This window comes from Mobula birostris, chromosome 4, assembly GCF_030028105.1.
Source record: "Mobula birostris isolate sMobBir1 chromosome 4, sMobBir1.hap1, whole genome shotgun sequence".
Classification (NCBI taxonomy): domain Eukaryota; kingdom Metazoa; phylum Chordata; class Chondrichthyes; order Myliobatiformes; family Myliobatidae; genus Mobula; species Mobula birostris.
Window position 1 is genome coordinate 176,036,899 of NC_092373.1, and position 21,990 is coordinate 176,058,888.

The 21,990-nt window shown below is 41.3% G+C and overlaps 1 protein-coding gene across 3 annotated transcripts in view; it reads right to left on the minus strand.

Annotated features, from left to right (window-relative positions):
* LOC140196781 (sodium/hydrogen exchanger 9B2-like) overlaps positions 1 to 21,990 on the minus strand; it is a 167,497-nt gene that overhangs the window by 18,993 nt on the left and 126,514 nt on the right. For all 3 annotated transcript variants that reach the window (XM_072256558.1, XM_072256557.1, XM_072256559.1), the window contains exon 8: positions 20,165 to 20,271. In XM_072256558.1, the coding sequence (XP_072112659.1) occupies positions 20,165 to 20,271 (107 nt within the window). The remainder of the gene's footprint in view (positions 1 to 20,164; positions 20,272 to 21,990) is intronic.

A 21,990-nucleotide genomic window follows, 5' to 3' on the forward strand; every position in this document is an offset into this window, starting at 1 on the left:
AAGAGGGAAAAATAAAATATCATGACAGTGTGGAGAGCCAGACAGGTTAAATAATATTATCATAAAGATGTTGATAATGGTACGTTTGTTGCGGTGGGGAAGGCAAATTAAATCTGAAATACCAGAAGAGAGAAAAGAAAGAAAAGCATGTTGGATATGAGATGTAATTCTGGAAAGGTTAATTTATATTATATTCAATAATTTTACAATGAATGCTGAAGGCTGCAATGCAGCAAATTAAAAGATGAGGCACTGCTTCACAAACTTATGTTGAACTTTGCTGGAACAGTGTTGGAGGCCAAAGTCAATGAGATCCCTATAGAGTATTAAAGTGATGATATTAACTTTTTTCTTCTCACAAAAATGTTGTAATATCCTGTTAAGTATTCAAAGCATTTTGTGTTTTTTTTTCAGATTTTCAGCATCTACCAGATCTCACTTTTGAAGTGTTTTCTTATACACTTTTAACAATATTATTCAAACTGGATGAATTGGGCTGAAACATCTGTTTCTGAGCTGTACAGCTTTATGAATCTAGATAACAGCCGTATTTTCATCCAGTTTTTCTATCTAAAATATTCTTCTCAGTATTAATGACATTGTATGAAACTTAATCATCTGAAGCATACTATTATTTTCTTGCTGATAGTTACCGTTGGCATGAATACTAATATAAATTGTACAGTCTAGACAAGTTCCCAGGTCCACATTAATAACAAATGGCATTTCATCTACCTTCGCAGATGACACTAAAATAGGTACAGTTGTTTATCATATGGTGAATATAGTTATCAGGATTAACAGAGGGATCCTGACCAGCTAGGTTAGTGGGCAGAGGAATGGCAAACGAGGTTTAATTCAAGTAAGTTCAAGATATTGCATTTTTACAGGACAAATAATAGTAGAGCTTTCAAAGAAAATGTTAGTGCCCTGGGAGTGTTTTAGAACATAGGGGCCTAGGTGCACAAGTACAATGTGCCCTGAAAGAAGCATTGCACGTAGACAAAGTGGTGAAGGTGGCGTTTGGCGCACCAATCTTCATTCGTAAGGGCACTGAGTTGAGATGCTATGTTGTGCTGTCATGTTGCAGTTGTACAGGACATTGGTGAGGCTGCATTTGGAATATTGTGTTCAGTTTTAGTCACTATGCTATAGGAAAAATACCATTAAGCTGGAAAGAGTGCAAAGGAGATTTACAAGGATGTTGCTGGGGCTTGAGGGACTAAAGTAGGGAGAGAGTTTGAGGAGAATGGGACTTTTATTATTGGGGCATAGGAGAATGAAGGGTGAACTTATAGAGATGTATAAAATTATGGGTAGCATAAATAGATAGGGATGGAGAATTAAGAACTAGTGGATAAACATTTAAGGTGCAAAAGGAAAGAATAAATAGAACCTGAGGGGCAACCTTTTCACCTAGAGTGGTCAGTATATGGTATGAACTGCCAGGGGAAGTGGTTGCGGCAGATAAATTAAAATAATTTAATAGGTAAACACAATAGATTTTGCAGATGTTGGAAATCTTGAACAACACACACAAAATGTTGGAGGAACTCAGCAAGTCAGACAGCATCTATGGAGTGGAATAGTCAATGTTTTGGGGCGAGATCCTTCATCAGGACTGGAAAGGAAGGGGCAGAAGCCAGAATAAGAAGATGAGTATTGAGTAGCTTTGCTCTCTGCCACAAAATATAGGATCTGTCAGTGACTACCCATTTCAATTTGACTTTGCATTCCCATTCTGATATGTCTGCACATTACTTCCTCTATTGCCATGATGAGGCCAAACTCAGGTTGGAGAAGCAATACACTCATATTCCATCTGGACAACCTCCAACCTAATGCCATAAGCATCTACTTCTCCACCTTCAGGTAATTTCTCCCCCTCCTTCCCTCCTCACTTACCCATCCCTTCCTTCTAGTGCCCCTCCTCCTTCCCTCTCTTTCATGGTCTACTGTACTCTCCTATTCAATTACTTTTCCTTCTGCCCTTTACCTCTTCTACCTATCACCTCCAAGCTTCTTTCTTCATCCCCCCCCTCCCCACCTATCTTCCCCCTCACCTGGTCTCACCTATCACCTGCTAGCTTGCACTCCTTCCCTTCCTCCCACCTTCTTATTCTAGCTTCTGCCCCCTTCCTTTCTAGTCCTGATGACAGGTTTTGAGCCAAAATGATGACCATTTACTCTTCTCCAAAAATGCTGTCTGGCTTGCTGAATTCTTCCAGCATTTTGTGTGTGTTGTTCTAAATTTAAAAGGATAGGAAAGGCTTATAAAGATATGGGCCAAACTTAGGCAAATGGGACTAACTTAGATGGGAATCTTGGTCTTCATGGCCCAGGTGGGCAGAAGGACCTGTTACTGTGCTATATTACTCTATGACTCTATGTTAGTCATAGTAATTTCAAGGCAGCAGTCTCGTTTCAAGGCTCAGGTAGTGGTTAAAAATCCTACAGCTTTTATTCCTATTATTATTTTGTATATATATGATAATATATATATATATATATATATATATATACATACACACACACACACAAAAAATAAGAGACATCTTGGGAATCAAAGTTGGCGGTGAAAACATCAATAATTTTAAATATGCGGATGACACTGTGCTAATTGCAAGTACAATAGACAATAGGTGCCGGAGTAGGCCATTCAGTCCTTCGAGGCAGCACCACCATTCACTGTGATCATGGCTGATCATCCATAATCAGTACCCTTTTCCTGCCTTCTCCCCATATCCCTTCACTCCACTATCTTTAAGAGCTCTATCTAACTCTTTCTTGAAAGAATCCAGAGAATTGGCCTCCACTGCCTTCTGAAGCAGAGCATTCCACAGAACCACAACCCTCTGTGTAAAAAAGTTTTTCCTCAACTCCGTTCTAAATGGTCTACCCCTCATTCTTAAACTGTGGCCTCTGGTTCTGGACTCCCCCCAACATTGGGAACTTGTTTTCTGCCTCTAGCGTGCCCAATCCCTTAATAATCTTATATGTTAGAATCAGATCCCCTCTCATCCTTCTGAATTCCAGTGTATACAACCCTAGTCGCTCCAATCTTTCAACATATGACAGTCCCGCCATCCCGGGAATTAACCTCGTGAACCTACGCTGCACTCCCTCAATAGCTAGAATGTCCTTCCTCAAATTTGGAGACCAAAACTGCATACAATACTCCAGATGTGGTCTCACCACGGCCCTGTACAACTGCAGAAGGACCTCTTTGCTCCTATACTCAATTCCCCTTGTTATGAAGGCCAGCATGCCATTAGCTTTCTTCACTGCCTGCTGTACCTGCATGCTTACTTTCAGTGACTGATGAACAAGGACACCTAGATCTCGTTGTACTTCCCCTTTTCCTAACTTGACACCATTCAGATAGTAATCTGCCTTCCTGTTCTTGCCAGCAAAGTGGATAACCTCACACTTACCCACATTAAACTGCATCTGCCATGCATCTGCCCACTCACCCAATCTGTCCAAGTCACCCTGCATTCTTATAACATCCTCCTCACATTTCACACTGCCACCCAACTTTGTGTCATCTGCAAATTTGCTAATGTTACTTTTAATCCCTTCATCTAAATCATTAATGTATATTGTAAATAGCTGCGGTCCCAGCACCGAGCCTTGCGGTACCCCTCTGGTCACTGCCTGCCATTCTGAAAAGGACCCATTAATTCCTACTCTTTCTTTCCTGTCTGCCAACTAATTTTCTATCCATGTCAGTACCCTACCCCCAATACCATTTGCTCTAATTTTGCACACTAACCTCCTATGTGGGACCTTATCAAAGGCTTTTTGAAAGTCCAGGTACACTACATCCACTGGCTTTCCCATGTCCATTTTCATAGTCACATTCTCAAAAAATTCCAGAAGATTAGTCAAGCATGACTTCCCCTTCGTAAATCCATGCTGACTCAGACCTATCCTGCCACTGCTAACCAAGTACGGAAAGAAAAAGAAGGAGAATCCTATCTGCAGGGTGAAAATAAACGGGGAAGACATAAAACAAGTACAGAATTTTTGCTATTTAGGAAGCTGGGTGACATCAGATGGCAGGTGCAAATGGACATCAAAAGAAGAATAGGGATGGCAAAAGACACCTTTACGAGAATGAAGAATATACTGACCAACATTGAACTAGGCATGACAACCCGCCTCAGAGTACTGAAATGTTACGTTTATCCAGTTATGTTATATGGCTCAGAATGTTGGACAATATCTATTGTTGGACTATATCAATTTTCCATGAGGAAACGAATCAAAGCAGCAGAGATGTGGTTTTTGAGGAGGATGCAAAGAATATCTAATGAGGATGTCATGAACAGAGCAAACACAAAAAGAGAAATAAAGTATGAGATCATGAAAAGGCAACGTGACTTCATTGGACATGTGATTAGGAAAGAGGAGTTAGAATGCATGGTAATTATGGCAAAGACTGAAGGGAAGAAAGCAAGAGGAAGGCAAAGACAAATGATGATGGAGACAGCAGCCAGAGAACTGGAAATGAATACCAATGAATTGATCCACTTGACCTGAAACAGGAGTCTGTGAGCCATGGCAGTCAAAGCTCAAACTGGCATGGCACCCGATGATGATGATAACATATATAATGATCATTCATGTGCTCATTATGCTGTTTATGAATGTCAGTGCTAGTTTGAATAATAACAGAGTTACTGCAGAAAGCTAAGTTAGGCAGAAGATGGACAACTATTTCATTAGTAAAATAATTTCACAACACATTTCGGGGATAATAAACCTGATTCTGACAAAATGATAAAATTTGGTCTTAGTAAGTTCACCTTTGTTCAACATGGATGTAAATTCTTACACATAATATAATTAAGGTTTGAGGTTAGAAAACATAGGTATGTAAATAAAATGTTACATTGGGAATTAACCTTGCAGCTTTTCTCTGTGCCTGTTGTAGAAATTACAGTATCACCAGCCTTGAAGAAACTAAAATTGAACAAGAACAAGAAAGGTGTTGTGTCTCAGTGAAACCACCTCTAGCCTTTTTGGTTTAACTGTTGTTTAACAAACTTGATGTAACACTGGACAAAGATGCAAGAATACTACCAGATCTTTCTCAACACTGGCTTTCATTATTGTCACTGAAGATTAGGCACCTTTCACCCTGCAACTTTTTCAATTTAAAAGCCATTTCCCAGATCTCAGATCAATCTCATAATTCATCTAGATTTGTCTCTGATGGTTGAATATCTTTCAAAATCCTGACTTTCATCTATATCTTAGTTTATTTACAAACTTGATTGATTTCCTAGAACACAAATAGTAGATGACAAGTGTCCCAGTACCAATAGCTATGAACAATCACTGCTGCCTGTGTCCAAATCCATTACTAAGTAGTTTTTGCCTGCAGGCTATCATTCAATACTCAACTTAGTGCAGCAGATTACTCCCAAGTGGAATAGGTTTTAACTTGTTGTTAGAGTAATTCGAAAACATCATTGAAAGTTTTCTGAATCTCAAGGTTGACCAGGAGACACAATCGACAACAAATATCAGAATCTGGAGCAACGCAAAAGGCATTGGAGGAAATGGTCATGCAGCATTTAAGGAGCACCCTCAGATATATTGGCCAAACACAAGCAAATGGTGTATGACCTTCTGAATCCCGATCCATTGTCCTGGAGCGTCTTCACAAAACGCACTCTCAATCTCCTTTTGGAAGTTAAGTTGGCTGTACCTGATATGGTCTCTTTGATTCAAATAATCCTACATCACATCCCTATCCAAATCTTTCGGCATTTTACCTGTTATTAATGTCAGGTTTGCATTAACAGATCACTTCTGGGCTAATTCTGAATCATCATTTCCATACGATACAGCAATTGAAGCCCAGAGCTGAACTGGCAAATTCTGCTCAATGGAATCATCTGAAACAAGAGAAGCACAGGCAGAGTGAAAGGAAAATCCAGCCGCTGTCATCTTCAGTTTGATAATCCATTACACCTTCTGGTAGGATGGCGGCGCACTCAGATGCGGCGGACACTTGGGGTCCAAAGGTGCACTTGTTTGACTTCTAGGTCTTTTTTGTGATCACAAATCACTGCTGGATACTAAGAACATCAAGTACTGCAGAACTATCCCATCAACGAGTTGCTTGATAGTAATGGAACTGGACTTTTCTCAATTCCTCCGTCTCTGCTGCATTCTTCTCTCAATTCTTCCATCTCCGCTGTATCCTTCTCTCAATTCCTCCGTCTCCGCCACATCCCTTCTCTCAATTCCTCCGTCCCTGCCGCATCCTTCTCTCAATTCCTCCATCTTCATCGCATCTGCTCTCAGGGTGAGGCTTTTTATTCTAGAACAAAGGAAATGTCTTCCTTTTTCAAAGAAAGGGGCTTCCTTTCCTCCACCATCAACGCTGCCCTCAACCACATCTCTTCCATTTCATGCATGTCTGCTCTTACCTCATCCTCCCGCCATGCCACCAGGGATAGGGTTCCTCATGTCCTCACCTACCACCACACCAGCCTCCACGTCTAGAACATAATTCTCTGAAACTTCCACCATCTCCAACTGGATCCCACCAGCAAACACATCTCCCCCCCCCCAACTTTCTGCTTTCCGCAGGGATGCTCCCTACGCAACTCACTTGTCCATTTGTCTCTCCCCACTGGGCTCCCTCCTGGCACTTACCCTTGTATGTGGAACAAGTGCTACACCTGCCCCTACACCTCCTCCCTCACTACCATTCAGGGGTGCAAGCACTCCTTCCAGGTGAGGCGACACTTCTCCTGTGAGTCTGTTAGGGTGATATACTGTGTTCGGTGCTCCCAGTGTGGCCCCTTGTATATTGGTGACACCCAACATAGAATGGGAGACTACTTTGCTGAGCATCTACGCTCCATCTGCCAGCACAAGCAGAATCTCCTAGTGGTCACCCATTTTAATTCCACTTCCCATTTCCATTCTGATCTATCCATTGATGGCCTCCTCCACTGTTGGGATGAAGCCACACTTAGGTTGGAGCAACAACACCTTATATTCCATTTGGGTAGCCTCCAACCTGATGGCATGAACATCAATTTCTCAAACTTCCAGTAATGCCCCCTCCCCTTCACCATTTCCCATCCCCTTGTCCCTCTCCTATGTTATCTCCTTGTCCGCCCATTGCCTCCCTATGGTGCTCCTCCCCCAACTTCTTTTCTTTCTTCCACGGCCTTCTGTCTCTTTCACCAATCAACTTCCTAGCTCTTTGCTGCATCCCTCCCCCTCCAAGTTTCACCTATCAGTTGGGCTTTTCTCTCTCCCCTCCCCCACCTTTCAAATCTACTCCTCAGCTTTTTTTCTCCAGTCCTGCCAAAGTGTTTCAGCCTGAAATGTCTACTGTACTTTTTTTCCACAGATGATACCTGGCCTGCTGAGCTCCTCCAGCATTTTGTGTGTGTTGCATGGAGCTAGACTTATTTTGTATCATTGTTGAGTTGTCGCCTGGACTTGCTGCGTACTCTTGTGCTGAGGTGGTGCATGATCCAACAAATGGAGCGAGTGAATATCTGGACATTTTTATTGGATTACAAGACCCCGTTGGACTTGTTAACATAGAATATTGCAACTCTGTTCATTGGTGAGACCAATGGCAGGGCTGCTGTGTTGTCTTTACTGTGGCAAGGACTAGGCCTCGGCCGCAGAGTCGTCTTAGACACAGCGGCCTTTTGCAGCTGGCAGGGGGAGAGAGTAGGAGCCTCTGCTGAGCATACTAGCATCACGCAGGGCTAGGGGCTGGCCTGTCCTGTCAGTGCTGCCCCCAGTGTTCACTCAGTGCAACTCTTCTATGTTTGCTTGGTGCTGCTCTCCAGCGTTTGTTCATTAGAAGAACAAGCTGGACCAAGACAATCTACAGTCATGCCATTCAAGGACTTGGGCTATATTATATTTTTTCTTTGTGACTATGTTTTTTTGAAATCTTAACCATATGTGCTATTTGTGCTATGTGATGTTGCTAATGTGTTTTGCATTTTGGCCCCACAGGAACACTGTTTTGTTTGGCTATATTTATGTATGGTTGAATGATAATTAAACTTGAGCTTGAACATATCAAGGTCTCGTGCTTCTGATCATTCAGTGGCTAGCATATCAATAATGAACAGAAAAGTGTTGCAAAACATTCACTCCCAATGAAAAAATGTCTTGAAGGTACACACTCAAAATGTTGGAGGAACTCAGCAGGCTAGGCAGCATCTACAGAAAAGAATAAATAGTCAATGTTTCCATACGACCATAAGACATAGGAGTAGAATTAGGCTATTCAGCCCATTGAGTCTGCTTCACCATTTCATCATGGCTGATCCCGGATCCCACTCCCATTCACCTGCCTTCTCACCATATCCTTTGATGCTCTGATCAATCAAGAAACTATCAACTTCTGCTTTAAATATACTCATGGACTTGGTCTCCACAGCTGTCTTTGGCAGAACATTCCACAGATTCACTACTTTCTGGCTAAAAAAAAAATCCTCATCTCTGTTCTAAAAAGTCACCCCTCAATTTTGAGGCTGTGCACTCTAGTTCTGGATACCCTCACCATAGAAAACATCCCTTCTACAACCACCTTATCTAGTCCTTTCAACATTTAGTAGGTTTCAATGAGATCCCCCACCCCCACCCCACACTCTTCTAAATTCCAGTGAGTACAGGCCCAAAGCTGCCAAACGCTACTCATATATTAACCCCTTCATTCCCAGAATCATCCTTGTGAGCCTTCTCTGTACTCTCTCTAATGACAACACATCCTTTCTGAGAAATGGGGCCCAAATCTGTTGACAATACTCCAAGTGCAGCCTGACTAGAGTCTTATAAAGTCTCAGCATTATCTCCTTGCTTTTATATTCTACTAGACAATGGGGTGACCCCTTGGGGCACCCTTTGAGAGAAGGGTAGTGCAGTCTGGTGTGACCAGAATGAACATTAAATTTTCCTGAATGCTATTGGTATCACTTTGCTTTGGAAATTGAAGAAGAAAACCTCAGTTTATTAAAGAAGAACGGCGCATAGCAAAGCAAATATAGCTCCTCCTCGTTTAACGAAGGACACTTTTGATGGCTTAATTTCTGGTTGTTCTGCCACCCTCGTGCCTCTCGTTATCACTCTGGAGACGTGCAGTCCTTTCATCTGTTGTCTCTTCATCTCTTCTGCTGTTTATTCTTTGTCTCTGATCTTGGAGACGTGCATTTCTCTGCTTCTTTGTCTCTCCCTCTCTTCTCTTCCTGTGCCTGTTTTTGTCATTCTGGAGACATGCAGCCCTTTCATCCCCCATCTCTTCATCTCTTCTGCTGTTTGTTCTTTGTCTCTGATCCTGGAGACATGCATTTCTCAGCTCCTTTGTCTCTTTGTCTCTCCTCCTTCTATGCCAGTTGTTGTCATTCTGGAGATGTGCATGCCTCTCCTCCTCTGTCTCTTCTCTCACCATTTTTCTCCTGACTCTTTGATCCTGGAGTCGTGCAGCCCTGGCCTCATCCGATTCTCGTTCTCTCCGTCTCCTTGCCACTTCCCGACGATGCTTGGTGTCATCTCTTGACCATAATGTCCCCCTTCTCTTTCCAAGCGGCATAATTAGACGGACCATATTTTTTTTACACACTAATGCTGGATAGAAGATATGAAGCAGTAACACCAAAGCCTCCAGGATGCTGATTATTCTTGATGATGTGGTTGGCACTCTCCTAATTGGAAGTAATATGGTCACCGCTGTCCTTTGACTGCAGCAAAGGGTTTGATGAGTGTCTCGAAGTACATCATTACAATAAGATTTAATTATCTCTTATTGATGGGTGGCAGTTAGATCTGTCCCAATCCTGCACATGCTGATGGTGATTAGCAGAAAGTGACCGCTCAAAATAGAGCTGCCCTGCCCTTTTGCTCCAGTTGGTGTCGTTGCTGTGAGCATCGTGAGTGGCTTCTGAGGCTGGCCGTGCGCATGTGTCGTAGTGTCACGTCACGGTTTCCATCATGGCTGACATCAGCTCTTGGGTGAAAGCGGGGCTGTTGATTTTGGCAAGTGAGTAATTTTATACGAATATATAACCCTGAACTTTGCCTGCATTCTGTAAGGTAGTGCATTTTAAGTTGATTTAGCCAAAAATAGTGCCGCTGTAATGCACCGTTGGCGCTAATTGGAAGTTACAAAGAGACAAACAGGGCATGAGACTTTTAGTAGTATATAGATTCCCCTTGAAATAAATGCCAACATTGCATTTGCCTTCTTTACCCCAGACTCAACCTATAAATCAATCTTCTGGGAGTCTTACACAAGAACTCCTAAGGCTTTCTGCACTTCTGATGTTTGAATTTTCTCCCCATTTAGATAAAAGTCGGCACTATTGTTCCTTTTACCAAAATGTATTATCATACATTTGACAACACTGCATTTCATCTGCCACTTTTCTGCTCATTTTTCCATTTTATCTAAGTCCACCTGCAATTACATTGCCTCCTCAGCGCTACCTACCCCTCCACCTATCTTTGTATCATCCGCAAACTTTGCCACAAAGCCATCAATTCCATTATCTAAATCACTGACAAAAAATGTGAAAAGTAGCAGTCCTAGTACTGACCCTTGAGGAACACCACTAGTCACTGGCAACCAACCAGAAAAGGCCCCTTTTATTCCCACTCACTGCCTCCTGCCTGTCAGCTATTCCTCTATCCATGCCAGTACCTTTCCTGTGACACCATAGGATTTTAACTTGTTAAATGGCCTCATGTGTGGCACCTTATCAATACCCTCTGAAAATCCAAGTAAATGATATCCACTACCTCTGCTTTGTCCACCCTGCTTGTTACTTCCTTGAAGAACTCTAACATTTTTGTCAGACACGATTTCCCTTTACAGAAACCATGCTGATTTTGACTTATTTTATCATTAGTCAAAGTACCCCAAAACTTCATCCTTAATAAAGACTCCAGCACTTTCCCAACCACTGAGGTTAGGCCAACTGGTCTATAATTTAATTTCTTTTGCCTTCCTCCCTTTAAAGAGTGGAGTAACATTTGTAATTACCCAGTCCTCCGAGACCATGCTAGAATCAAATGATTCTTGAAAGATCATGATCAATGCATCCATGATCTCTTCAGCATCCTCTCTCAGGACTCTGAGATGTAGCCCATCTGGTCCAGGTGACTTAACCACCTTAAGATCTTTGAGTTTGCCTAGCATTTTTCCTTTGTAATAGCAATGGCACTCACTCCTGCTCCCCAACACTCACAGACTAGTGTCTTCTACAGTGAAATCTGATGCAAAGTACTCATTAGGTTCATCTGCCATTTCTTTGTCCCCCATTACTATCTCACCAGCATCATTTTCTAATGGTCCAATATCAACTCTCACCTCCACCCTTTATATAACTGAAAAAAACTTTTGGTATCCTGCTTTATATTATTGGCTAGTTTGCCCTCATATTTCATCTTTTCCCTTCTTATATCTTTTTAAGTTGCCTTTTGTTGGATTTTAAAAACTTTCTAATCATTAAATCCCACTCACTTTTGCCACCCCCCTTCCATATTAGTTTAAACTACTCCCAAGAGCTCTAGTAAAACTGCCTGCAACAATATTGGCTCCCCTCGAATTTAAGTGCAATCCGTCCTTTTTGTACAGGTCACACCTACCCCAGAAGAGGTCCTAATTATCTAGAAATATGAATCCCTTCCCCCTGCTCCAATTCTTCAGCCAGAAATTTATCTGCCACCTCATTCTGTTCCTGTCTTCGGTCGCATGGCATAGGCAGCAAGCTCAAGATTACTTGACGTCCTGCTTCACAGCTTCCATCCTAACTCCCTGTATTCTGTTTTCAGGACCTCCTCCCTTGTTCTAGCTATGTTGTTGATACCAATATGTACCACAACTTCTGGCTATTTTTAGATTATGACGACACGTAGTCCTCTAGTCCTCTTTTATTGTCATTTATGATACATTATTTCCTCCGGTGTGATATCACAAAACACAGGACAGACCAAGACTGAAAAAACTGACAAAACCACATAATTATAACATATAGTTACAACAGTGCAACCATACCATAACTTGATGAAGAAGTCCATGAGCACAGTAAAGTTCAAAGTTTCTCAAATGTCCCACATCTCACGCAGACGGGAGAAGGAAGAAAATCTCTCCTGCTATGCCAACCACAATCTGACTCTGAGTCATCCGAAAACTTCGAGCTCTGATCAGCTCTCCGACACCGAGTACTGAGCGCCATCTCTGTCCGAACGATTCGACCTCCTTCTCGGTCGCCAAAAGCAGGCAAGGCCGAGGATTTTGAGGCCTACCCTCCGAAAGATTCCCGACCGCGTAGTAACAATAGCAGCGAACGGGCGTTTCAGAAATTTCTCCAGGTGTTCCTCTGTGCTTTCATGTCCATTCTCCATCAAATCAGAATTGTCCACGGCCCCTATTTAACAGATACGATATCATTTTTCACCGGAGGGCTGCGCACACGCAGGCGCGCCACCATCTTCTCCTCCCGCCTATTCACCCTCCCTTTTCAAGATATTGTGGACGTGTTCAGAAACATCACAGGCCCTGGCACCTGGGAAGCAATCTACCATCCGTCTTTCTTCTTCGCATCCACAGAATCGCCTATCCGTCCCCCTAACTACAGAGTCCCCTATTACTAGGTTTATTAATTTAACTAGTTTGGCACAACATTGGACAAAGGGCCTGTTCCTGTGTTGTACTGTTTTATGTTCTTTGCTCAGTACAAATGAGTGTTTGATGCTCTGCTTAAAATTGGCAGGCTGAAGGGCCGGTTTCTATGTTGTCTGACTCTTTGCCTCTAACTTATAACAGGATGCAACACACATCAAAGTTGCTGGTGAACGCAGCAGGCCAAGCAGCATCTGTAGGAAGAGGTGCAGTCGACGTTTCAGGCCGAGACCCTTCGTCAGGACTGTCCTGACGAAGGGTCTCGGCCTCAAAGGTCGACTGCACCTCTTCCTACAGATGCTGCTTGGCCTGCTGCGTTCACCAGCAACTTTGATGTGTGTTGCTTGAATTTCCAGCATCTGCAGAATTCCTGTTGTTTGCGTTTATAACAGGATGCTTTTGTTGTTTTCTGTTGCTTGGATCTGGAAATGCTTCAAGTCATTAGCTGAATGATCCTTAGTGTAGTGTGACCCACTGGCAGGGGGATTGCAAGCACACACTTTCCACTCTGTGCCAACGTGATTACAGCAGAATCTCTAAAACATTTATGAGACATTAGGCGTCAATGCAATTTAATCATCATTCATTAATCTATTTCAGATGTATTTGGTTTGCTGACTATCAATTATTGTAAAATGCATAGATCCAAATTGCTATTGACCTTACACAAATTATTACTTTGCACGTAGGGCAACTCCCATTAGGTGAAATAATTTGTCAACATCACATAATTACATACCTTCCTTCACTTGTTTTATTACAAAATTCCAGCTAAACCACAGAATGCTGTTGTTTCCAATGTTCGAAAAAAACAGACAGAAAGTACACAATGCATTTACTGAGTCATGAAGATCATTCTCAAGGCACTGTTAGTGATCTACATAACGTAAAACTATTCAAAAGCTTCCAACACTTAGGGAAAATCTCTCCTTGTTGTTTATAGGTTGTATAATACAATGAAGAGCACACACTGAAAATGAGAAATAATAGAGTTAATAACAAGCTGAGCTTTGCAGTACATGAAAAAAGGATTGTGCACATGCTGACTTCAAAGAAACCTGTCCTCAGAGCTTTTGTTGTGTTTATGGTATGAACTTCCCCTTTCCTGGTGTCATTTTGTTGTCATGCAGTTTTGTGAGCGACCTCTGGAATTCACAATGTCATGACTTCAAGATGGCTGAGGATTCAATCACACTGAAGAATTCTAACAATCAGCAAATCAGGAAATGTAAAGTTCTAATTTTTAGAAACTTCTCAAACATAATTTTTGAGACTAACTTGTGAATTAAAATAGGTACTTTAACATCTAATTTTATAATGCATAGAATTGTGAAATAGACTGCATACAGAGTCGTAGAGTCATAGAAAAGTGCAGCACAGAAACAGGCCCTTTAGTCCATATAGTCTGCCAAAACCATTTAAACTGCCTACTCCCATTGACCTGCTCTGGGACCATAACCGTCCATTTCCCCATTATCCATGTACCTATCCAATCTTCTCTTAAACTGTGAAATGGAGCTTGCATGCACTCATTCCACACTCTCAAGACCCTCTGAATGAAGAAGTTTCCCCTCATCTTCCCCTTAAACTTTTTACCTTTCACCTTTAACTCAAGACCTCTAGTTCTAGTTCCACCCAGCCTCAGTGGAAAAAAACTACCCTGTCTATACCGTCACAATTTTGTATACCTTTATCAAATTTCCCCGCAATCTTCTACATTCTAGGGAATAAAGTCCTGACCTATTCAATCTTTCCTTACAACTCAACTCTAGTCAGGTCACTCGTCTGAGTGCTACTGGTACCATGTAACCCAGGACTACCTGTCGCATGGTCGGGTGGTCAGCGACTAAACCGGCTCCCCCACCAGGCTTGCCTGGTGAGGAGGGTGGCTAGACACCCTGTAGGATGAAAAACAAGACCTGTTAAAGGGCGGATGAACCCTCTCGTAGGGTCAACGGCCAACTAGCAAACACGAGCCGTGAAGCGCGGAAAGGGCATCCCTTGCATCGAAGCTTGGTCTGGCCATTCACTGCAACAGAACTTCCCCCAGCCATCTCGGACCCCACCATGCCGCTGGATCCGGGAGGGGATGTCAAGAGGGTGGGTCTGGACCTGTGCAACCCCCTACTCACCTAAAATCCACTCACGCACATGCTGTTGCTTTCTGAGGAGTGGGGTACCACCCCACTAACTGACTGAAAGGAACCATCATCATCCTATGGGATGGATAGCCAGAGAGAGAGAGATAACTCAGATCCTCAAGTCCCAGCAAAATCCTTTTAAATTTTCTCTGTACTCTTTCAATCTTATTTACATCTTTCCTATAGGTAGGTGACCAAAACTGCACACAATACTCTGAATTAGGCCTCACCAATATCTTATGCAACTTCAGCAAAACATCCCATCTCCTGTACTCAATATCTTGACTTATGAAGGACAATGTGACAAAAGCTTTCTTTATGAACCTATCTACCTGTGATTGCACTTTTAATGATTGTGTATTCCCAGATCCCTTTGTTCCACCGCTCTCCTCAGTGTCCTATCATTCACTACATAAGAGCCACCCTGGTCAGCCCTACCGAAGTGCGACACCTCGCACTGTTTGCATTAAATTCCATCTGCCATTTTTCAAGCTGGTCCAAATCCCGCTGCAAGACATGATAGCCTTCCTCACTCTCCATAACACCCCCAATCTTGGTGTCATCCACAAACCTGCTGATCCAGTTAAAACGCATTATCATCCAGATCATTGATAAGATGACGAACAACAACAGACCCAGCACCGATCCCTGCAGCACACCACTACTCACAGGTCTCCAGTTAGACAAGCAATCATCTACCACCACTCTCTGGCTTCTCCCACAAAGCCAATGTCTAATTCAATTTACTACCTCATATTGGATGCCAAGTGACTAAACTTTCTTGACCAATCTCCCAAGCGGGACCTTGTCAAATGGCTTGCTAATGTCCATGTAGACAACATAATATACTACATTATTTTTCTTTTTTCAAAGATGTACTATCTCATACAACAAAGCATGATGTTAGAATACTTTTTCAACAAGTGAATTTCCTAACAAACATATGACAATCTACACTGATTGCACTGTTGACTATTACCATTAGTAACTTTTGGGCTTTTGCATTAAATGCGTACTCCAGATGATGCCATCAGAAATTCTCTATTACAAAGGTGAGAGCTGATAGCTTCTTCGTTTTTGTCATTGCAAATTCCGAGCCATTATAAACTTATATATCCTTTTCAACACAAGGAGATGAATCTTGTTAGAATGCAGTTTTAATCCCGAAAGCATGTAGCACCAGGTTCAAGGACAGCATCTATTCCATTGTTAAGGACAACTGAATGGATCTCTAGTACATTGGGTTGGACTGCTGACCTCAGAATCTATCTCATTATGACGTTGTACCTTACTCCCTACCTGTACTGCACGTTCTCTGTGGCTGTTACATTTTATTCTGAACTCTGCTATTGTTTCATCTTTACTACTCAATGCACTGTGTAAAGAATTGATCTGTATGAACAGTAAGGAAGACAAGCTTTTCACTGTACCTTCGTACATATGCTAATAAAACAAAACAATCTATTTGTGACCTGTTAGACTTCCTTACACCAAATATCAGCGTGCAGCATATTAAAAGTACAAGATCATAATGGTTCTGCAAGAGTAATGACACATCGGACATCTCATTCTGCTTTTGTTCATCATTCAGGTGCCTTGCCGTTTGGCATGGGTGATCATGTCTCCATCCATCACGGTCCCTGACCCTCTGAATTGTAGTTGTTGCCTCCCCTATTTCTAACCATCATGTTATTCCATCTATTATTTTCATTCTCTGTCTGCCTCTGCTTCTTTTCCCTTCTAGCTTTCCAGTTGTAACTAAATGTTCAAATGTCTCATTTTGCATGATGTGTCCAAAGAATTTTGATTGCTGTTTTCTAATTTTTTGTTTAAGTAATGTATGTTTTGTTTTCGTTCTCTGCAGAACTTCTTCGTTGGTTATCCTGTCCGTATATGCTTTTGTTAAGTCTCTTTAACCTTACTAATTAATAAAAAAGGGGAACAATGGTGAAAAAGGATGATTTAAAATCCAAAAGGAGATAGAGAGAGATAGAGATAGAAAGGGGGGGGGGGAGGGGAAGGGGAAATGGAGAGAGAGAGAGAGAGAGAGAGAGAGAGAAAGGGAGGGGGAGAGAGAGAGAAAGGGAGGGGGAGAGAGAGAGATAGAGAGAGAGAGAAAGGGAGGGGGAAAGTGAGAGAGGAAAAATAAGAAATAATGAAATAACTAAAAAATATGAAAATTCACCATCATTCAAATCTTTATTAACTGGCTACCTGTAGGAATGAAATTGAATAGTTAAAATTGTTTGCATTCTGACCTAGAGGATGAATAGCACTATAAACAAACCAGATGATTAGACATAATTTCACTGTTAAGTACAAGTCTATCATTCTAATAATTTTAAAATAGTAACCAGGAGACTTGAACAAGGTGGTCGTGTGCATAACAAAGAGTGAAGTGATATAAACCATTCTGCGTATTTTGAGAATCTGCACTCCCTTACATTTGTGGGAAAATTTCTGGGGTACTTATGGGGTATATTTTTCCTGCAAGATTCAGACCATTCATGATATAATACCAGTCCTGCTTTAAGCTTACTACGAAGGCTGAATGTTGTAGATGCTGAAAATCAGAACTAAAAACAGAAAATACTGGAAACATATCTGACTTGATGATGCAGAACATCAATGATATTGGCCTCTGCATCAGATCCAGGCAAAGGGGCACTAATTTTAGGCAGTAGGCCTGGTCCACCATGTTTCAAATCTAAGACCTTCACTTTATCAGAAGTTGGAGCTAAATTAAAGGTAATGATGCAGAGTAAAGGAGGGAGGAGCGGTGAAGCAGTCATAGAGTGAGAGCAATGCAGCATGGACGCAGGCCCTTTGGCTGAACAAGCCCACCTATCCAGTTCCAACTTCCTGCATTTGGCCTGAATCTCTCCAAGCCTTACTCCTCTATGGACTTATCCAAGTGCTTCTTAAATAATGCTTCTGCATCATTTATTTAACTTACTGATTAAGTCTTGTGAATTCACATTCAAATTCTTCATTTAAATAACAAATAACAAGGATCCCAACACCGACCTCTGCAGACCACCGCTAGTCAACGGCCTCCATTACAAGTAACAGCCTTCAAACAGCACCCTTTGCTTCTTACCTCTGAGCCAATTTTGTATCCACCTAACTAGGTTTCCCTGGACCAGCCTACCAGACAGGACTTTGTTGAAGGCCTTGCTAAATTCCAAATAAACAATATCCACTGCCCTACCTTCCATTTTCTGTTTATTTCTTCAATAAACTCTAAATGGTTCAACAAGCACAGCTTCCCACATACAAAGACATGCTGTATCCTCCTAATCAGATGCCAGTCGATTCAGCCCCTCAGAATTCCCTCCATAACTTCCCCACTACTGGTGTCAGCCTAACTGGCCTCCAGTTTCCTTGCTCGTCCCTGTTACCCTTTTTAAACAATGGAAACATATTAACCATCTTCCAGTTTGCAGGAGCATCACCAGTGGCTAACGATGAAGTAAATATCTCTAAAAGGAACTCTGCAGTTTCCTCTCTAGCCTCTCATGAAGTCTAAAGATGCATTTAGTCAGGACCTGAGAATTTGTCTACCTTCATGCACTGTAAGTCTACAAACATCTTCTTCCTGGCTTTCAGTAGAAAAATTTCAAAGATTTTCTACCTTCAGAAGAAAACCCTCCTCATCTCTACCTTAAATGGGTAACCATTATTTTGGAATTGACATTTTCTAATTCTAGATACCCCTCTAGAGGAAATCAACCCATTCAAAGCACCTCAGAATTAGAGTCATTGACCAATACCGCATGGGTACAGGCTTTTGGCCCAATGAGTCTATGCTATTCAAGGTGCCCACCCAGCTAGTCCCAATATCCTGGGTTTGGCCCATATCCATCTAATCGCCACTCCTCCATGTATCTATCCAAGTGCTTCTTGAATGATATTATCGTACCTGCCTCAACCACTTCTGTCAGCTTGTTCCTTATACTCACCACTCTCTGGTGATAAAGCTGCTCCTCAGGTCCCTGTTAAATCTTTTCTCTTATCCCACATCTATGCCCACTAGTTTGGGTCACCCCTACTGTGGGGAAAAGACTGTTACTATCCACTTTATTTATAACTTTATAATTTTAAACATCTCTCATTCTCCTGCATTCCAAGAAATAAAAACCTCGTGTGGCCGATCTCTCTTCTTAATCAGAGTCTGTCTATCCAAATTATCCAAACCGTCTACGCAGTAAGATCACTTCTCATTCTGCTAAGCTCCAATGAACATAGTCCCAACCTGCTCAATCATTTTTCATCCACTTTTATCCCAGGAATCAACTTACTGAAGCTTGCCTATATTGCTTGCAGTGGATACATATCATTCCTTAAATATGATATACTTAAGACTGAATTGTCAAGATTCTGTCTTACCAGTGCCCTGAAGGTTGTATCAATAGTTTCCTGTTTGTATTTTAATGCCCCATGCAACGACAGCCAATATTACATTAGCTTTCCTAATTGTCTGTTGTACCTACATGCCAGCCTTTTTGTGCTTCGTACGCAGGTCGTGCTTAGTTTATAAGCGCATGATGTATGTACAGCTTGCACATATGAATGAGTGTTTGGGAGACTATCTGATTCAATTTGCAGTTTGCCAGCTAGTGAGAGACTGCAGGCATTTTCTGCTCTGTAGAAATTTGATTTGCAGCTTACAAAATGTTCAGGTTATGAACAGTTCACAGGAGCAGAACTTGTACTAGGATCCCCATAATATCATAATAGTTTGTAGTCTTACACTTTAAAAATTATAATTTGCTTTTACATTCTCCCTTCTCACATGTTCTCACGTTACATTCCAGCTACCAAGTCCGGCCCGGTCACTTTTTCACATTAAGATATTGTGTAGTAACCTTCTATGTGTCATCTTATTAAGTGCCTTTTGGAAATCCAAATAAATCACAACTAGCTCCTCTTTATTCAGCTTTTATCCTCAGGGAAGTCAAGCAAATTGCATCAAACCATTTCATGAACCTTACAGATCCTGCTTAATTTTCTTTATCGGAGGGATGCAGGAAGACCTTCCATGTTTAAAATAATATAGTTTGTTAGCAGATTTTTGTTATAATAATGCAACGTGCTCAGGAGCACACTTTCTGCAAGTACAGAAGAAGGAATGGCTGGTTCATTATTATGGTCTCCTGCAAGTCCTTAATTATGCTAAGAGCAACACAGATAAAATAACTACTGTTCCATACCTAATTTATCTTCATTTATCTACTTCTCCACTTCTATAAGACCATAAGGTATAGGAGCAGTTGTGATTTCTTGATTATATAATGATTGTAATATTATCTTACAGGATTATAATAATCCTACTTTGCATTACCTGGTCTTTGCTAGGAAAATATCGAAGGAACAATCCAATTGCAGCTCCTGCTGCCACCCCAATGAGAACTTCAAGGAATCCCCTGAGTATATTGGAAGTCATTGAACCTTAAGAAACAAGTGGAATTCAATTAATTCACTTCCAAATTAAATTATACATACCTTGAATGCCAAAATTAATAGCAGAATCAGCCACATAGTTGGCAATTTTACATCAATAGATTTACAGTATAAATTATACTATACATTCTTTCAAACATGTGATGTATAAACTATTTCCCTTGCAAACCGAAATGTCAACTGTGCTTCTTCCTATGGATGCTGTCTGGCCTGCTGCGTTCCACCAGCACTTTGTGTGTATTTCCATTGCAGTTGCTTATTTAAAATAAATGAATTTTTCATAAATATCAGTAGAAAAATATGACAAGGCATGGCCTTAGATTTATTTTGGAGTTTGTCATGTTTCAAAAAGGAATTCTTCTCTAAATATTAATGAATGTCCTATGTGACAGCTCAATAATTCTCCCTTCTGTTTAAAATTAAAAATGCAATATTTTAAAAAACATATTTTGAAAATTACAAAATATAATCACCCTACACTCAATACTCAGATATAAGTATTTAAAGTTATGAGAGGCATAGACAGGATAGACAGTCAATTTTTTCCCCCCCCGGGATGAATATGTCAAAACTTAGAGGGTAAGAGGCATAGATCACGTGGACACCTACAGACTACTTCTCAAGGGGGGGGCACAGTGGTTAATAGGAGGGGGCATATTTTTACGGTGATTGGATATAAGTATAGGGGGATATCAGAGCTAAGTATTTTACACAGAGAGGATTAAGTGTTTGGAACGAGATGCCAGGGGTGGTGGTCGAGCCAGATACATTATGGACTTTTAAGAAACTCTTAATTAGGCACATGGATGATAGAAGCATGTAGGAGGGGAGGGTTAAATTGATCATGTAGATTAAAAGGCCAGCATAACATCATGGACAAAGGATCTGTACTGTTCTGTAATGTTCAATGTTCTATGGCTTCTAGGTAAGAGGGGATGTTTAAAGGAGATTCTTGAGGTGGTTTTTTTTACATAAACAGATACGATAGCAATGTTTAAGAGACATTAGACAGACGAACGAACAGGCAGGCCATAGGGGTATAGACCATGTGCAGGTAGGTAGGGTTATCATAAATTGATATCACTGGTCAGTACAGTCAATGTGGCTCAAATGCTCTGTTTTTGTGCTGTACTGTTCAATGTTCTAAAATTGGGCAGTGGTTTTATTGAAATTGGGAGCAGTTTCACGGAATGATGGTAAATTGGTTTATTGCTGTAAAATGTACCAAGATATGGTGAAAAACCTTTCTTCATATGCCACCCATACAGATCATTTCATCACAACAGTGCATTGAGGCAGTACAAAGGAAGACAATAACAGAATGTAGAATAAAGTGTTACAGTTACAGAGAAAGTGCAGTGCCCACAAATAATAAGATGCAAGGCCATGACAAGGTAGATTGGAAGGTTAAGAGTCCATCTTATCATACGAGGAGTCTATCTTATTACATGAGCCATGCAGTCTGTTCCTACATTAATTTCTTATGTCCTATGAAACCTAATTCCTCCTTTCAGTGCAATATCCAGTTTACAATACACAGGTTGCCTTGTGTTTTTACCAGCCAGATGTGAATGTTCAGTCAATGACTACAATCAAGATTGAGGTTGGTGGATTTCTGGACACTTATGTGCCTGAATCAACAGTTATAGGGATAGGTGAAGGAAGTGGAGTTAATCATCATCATCGGGTTGTCATGCCTAGTTTAGT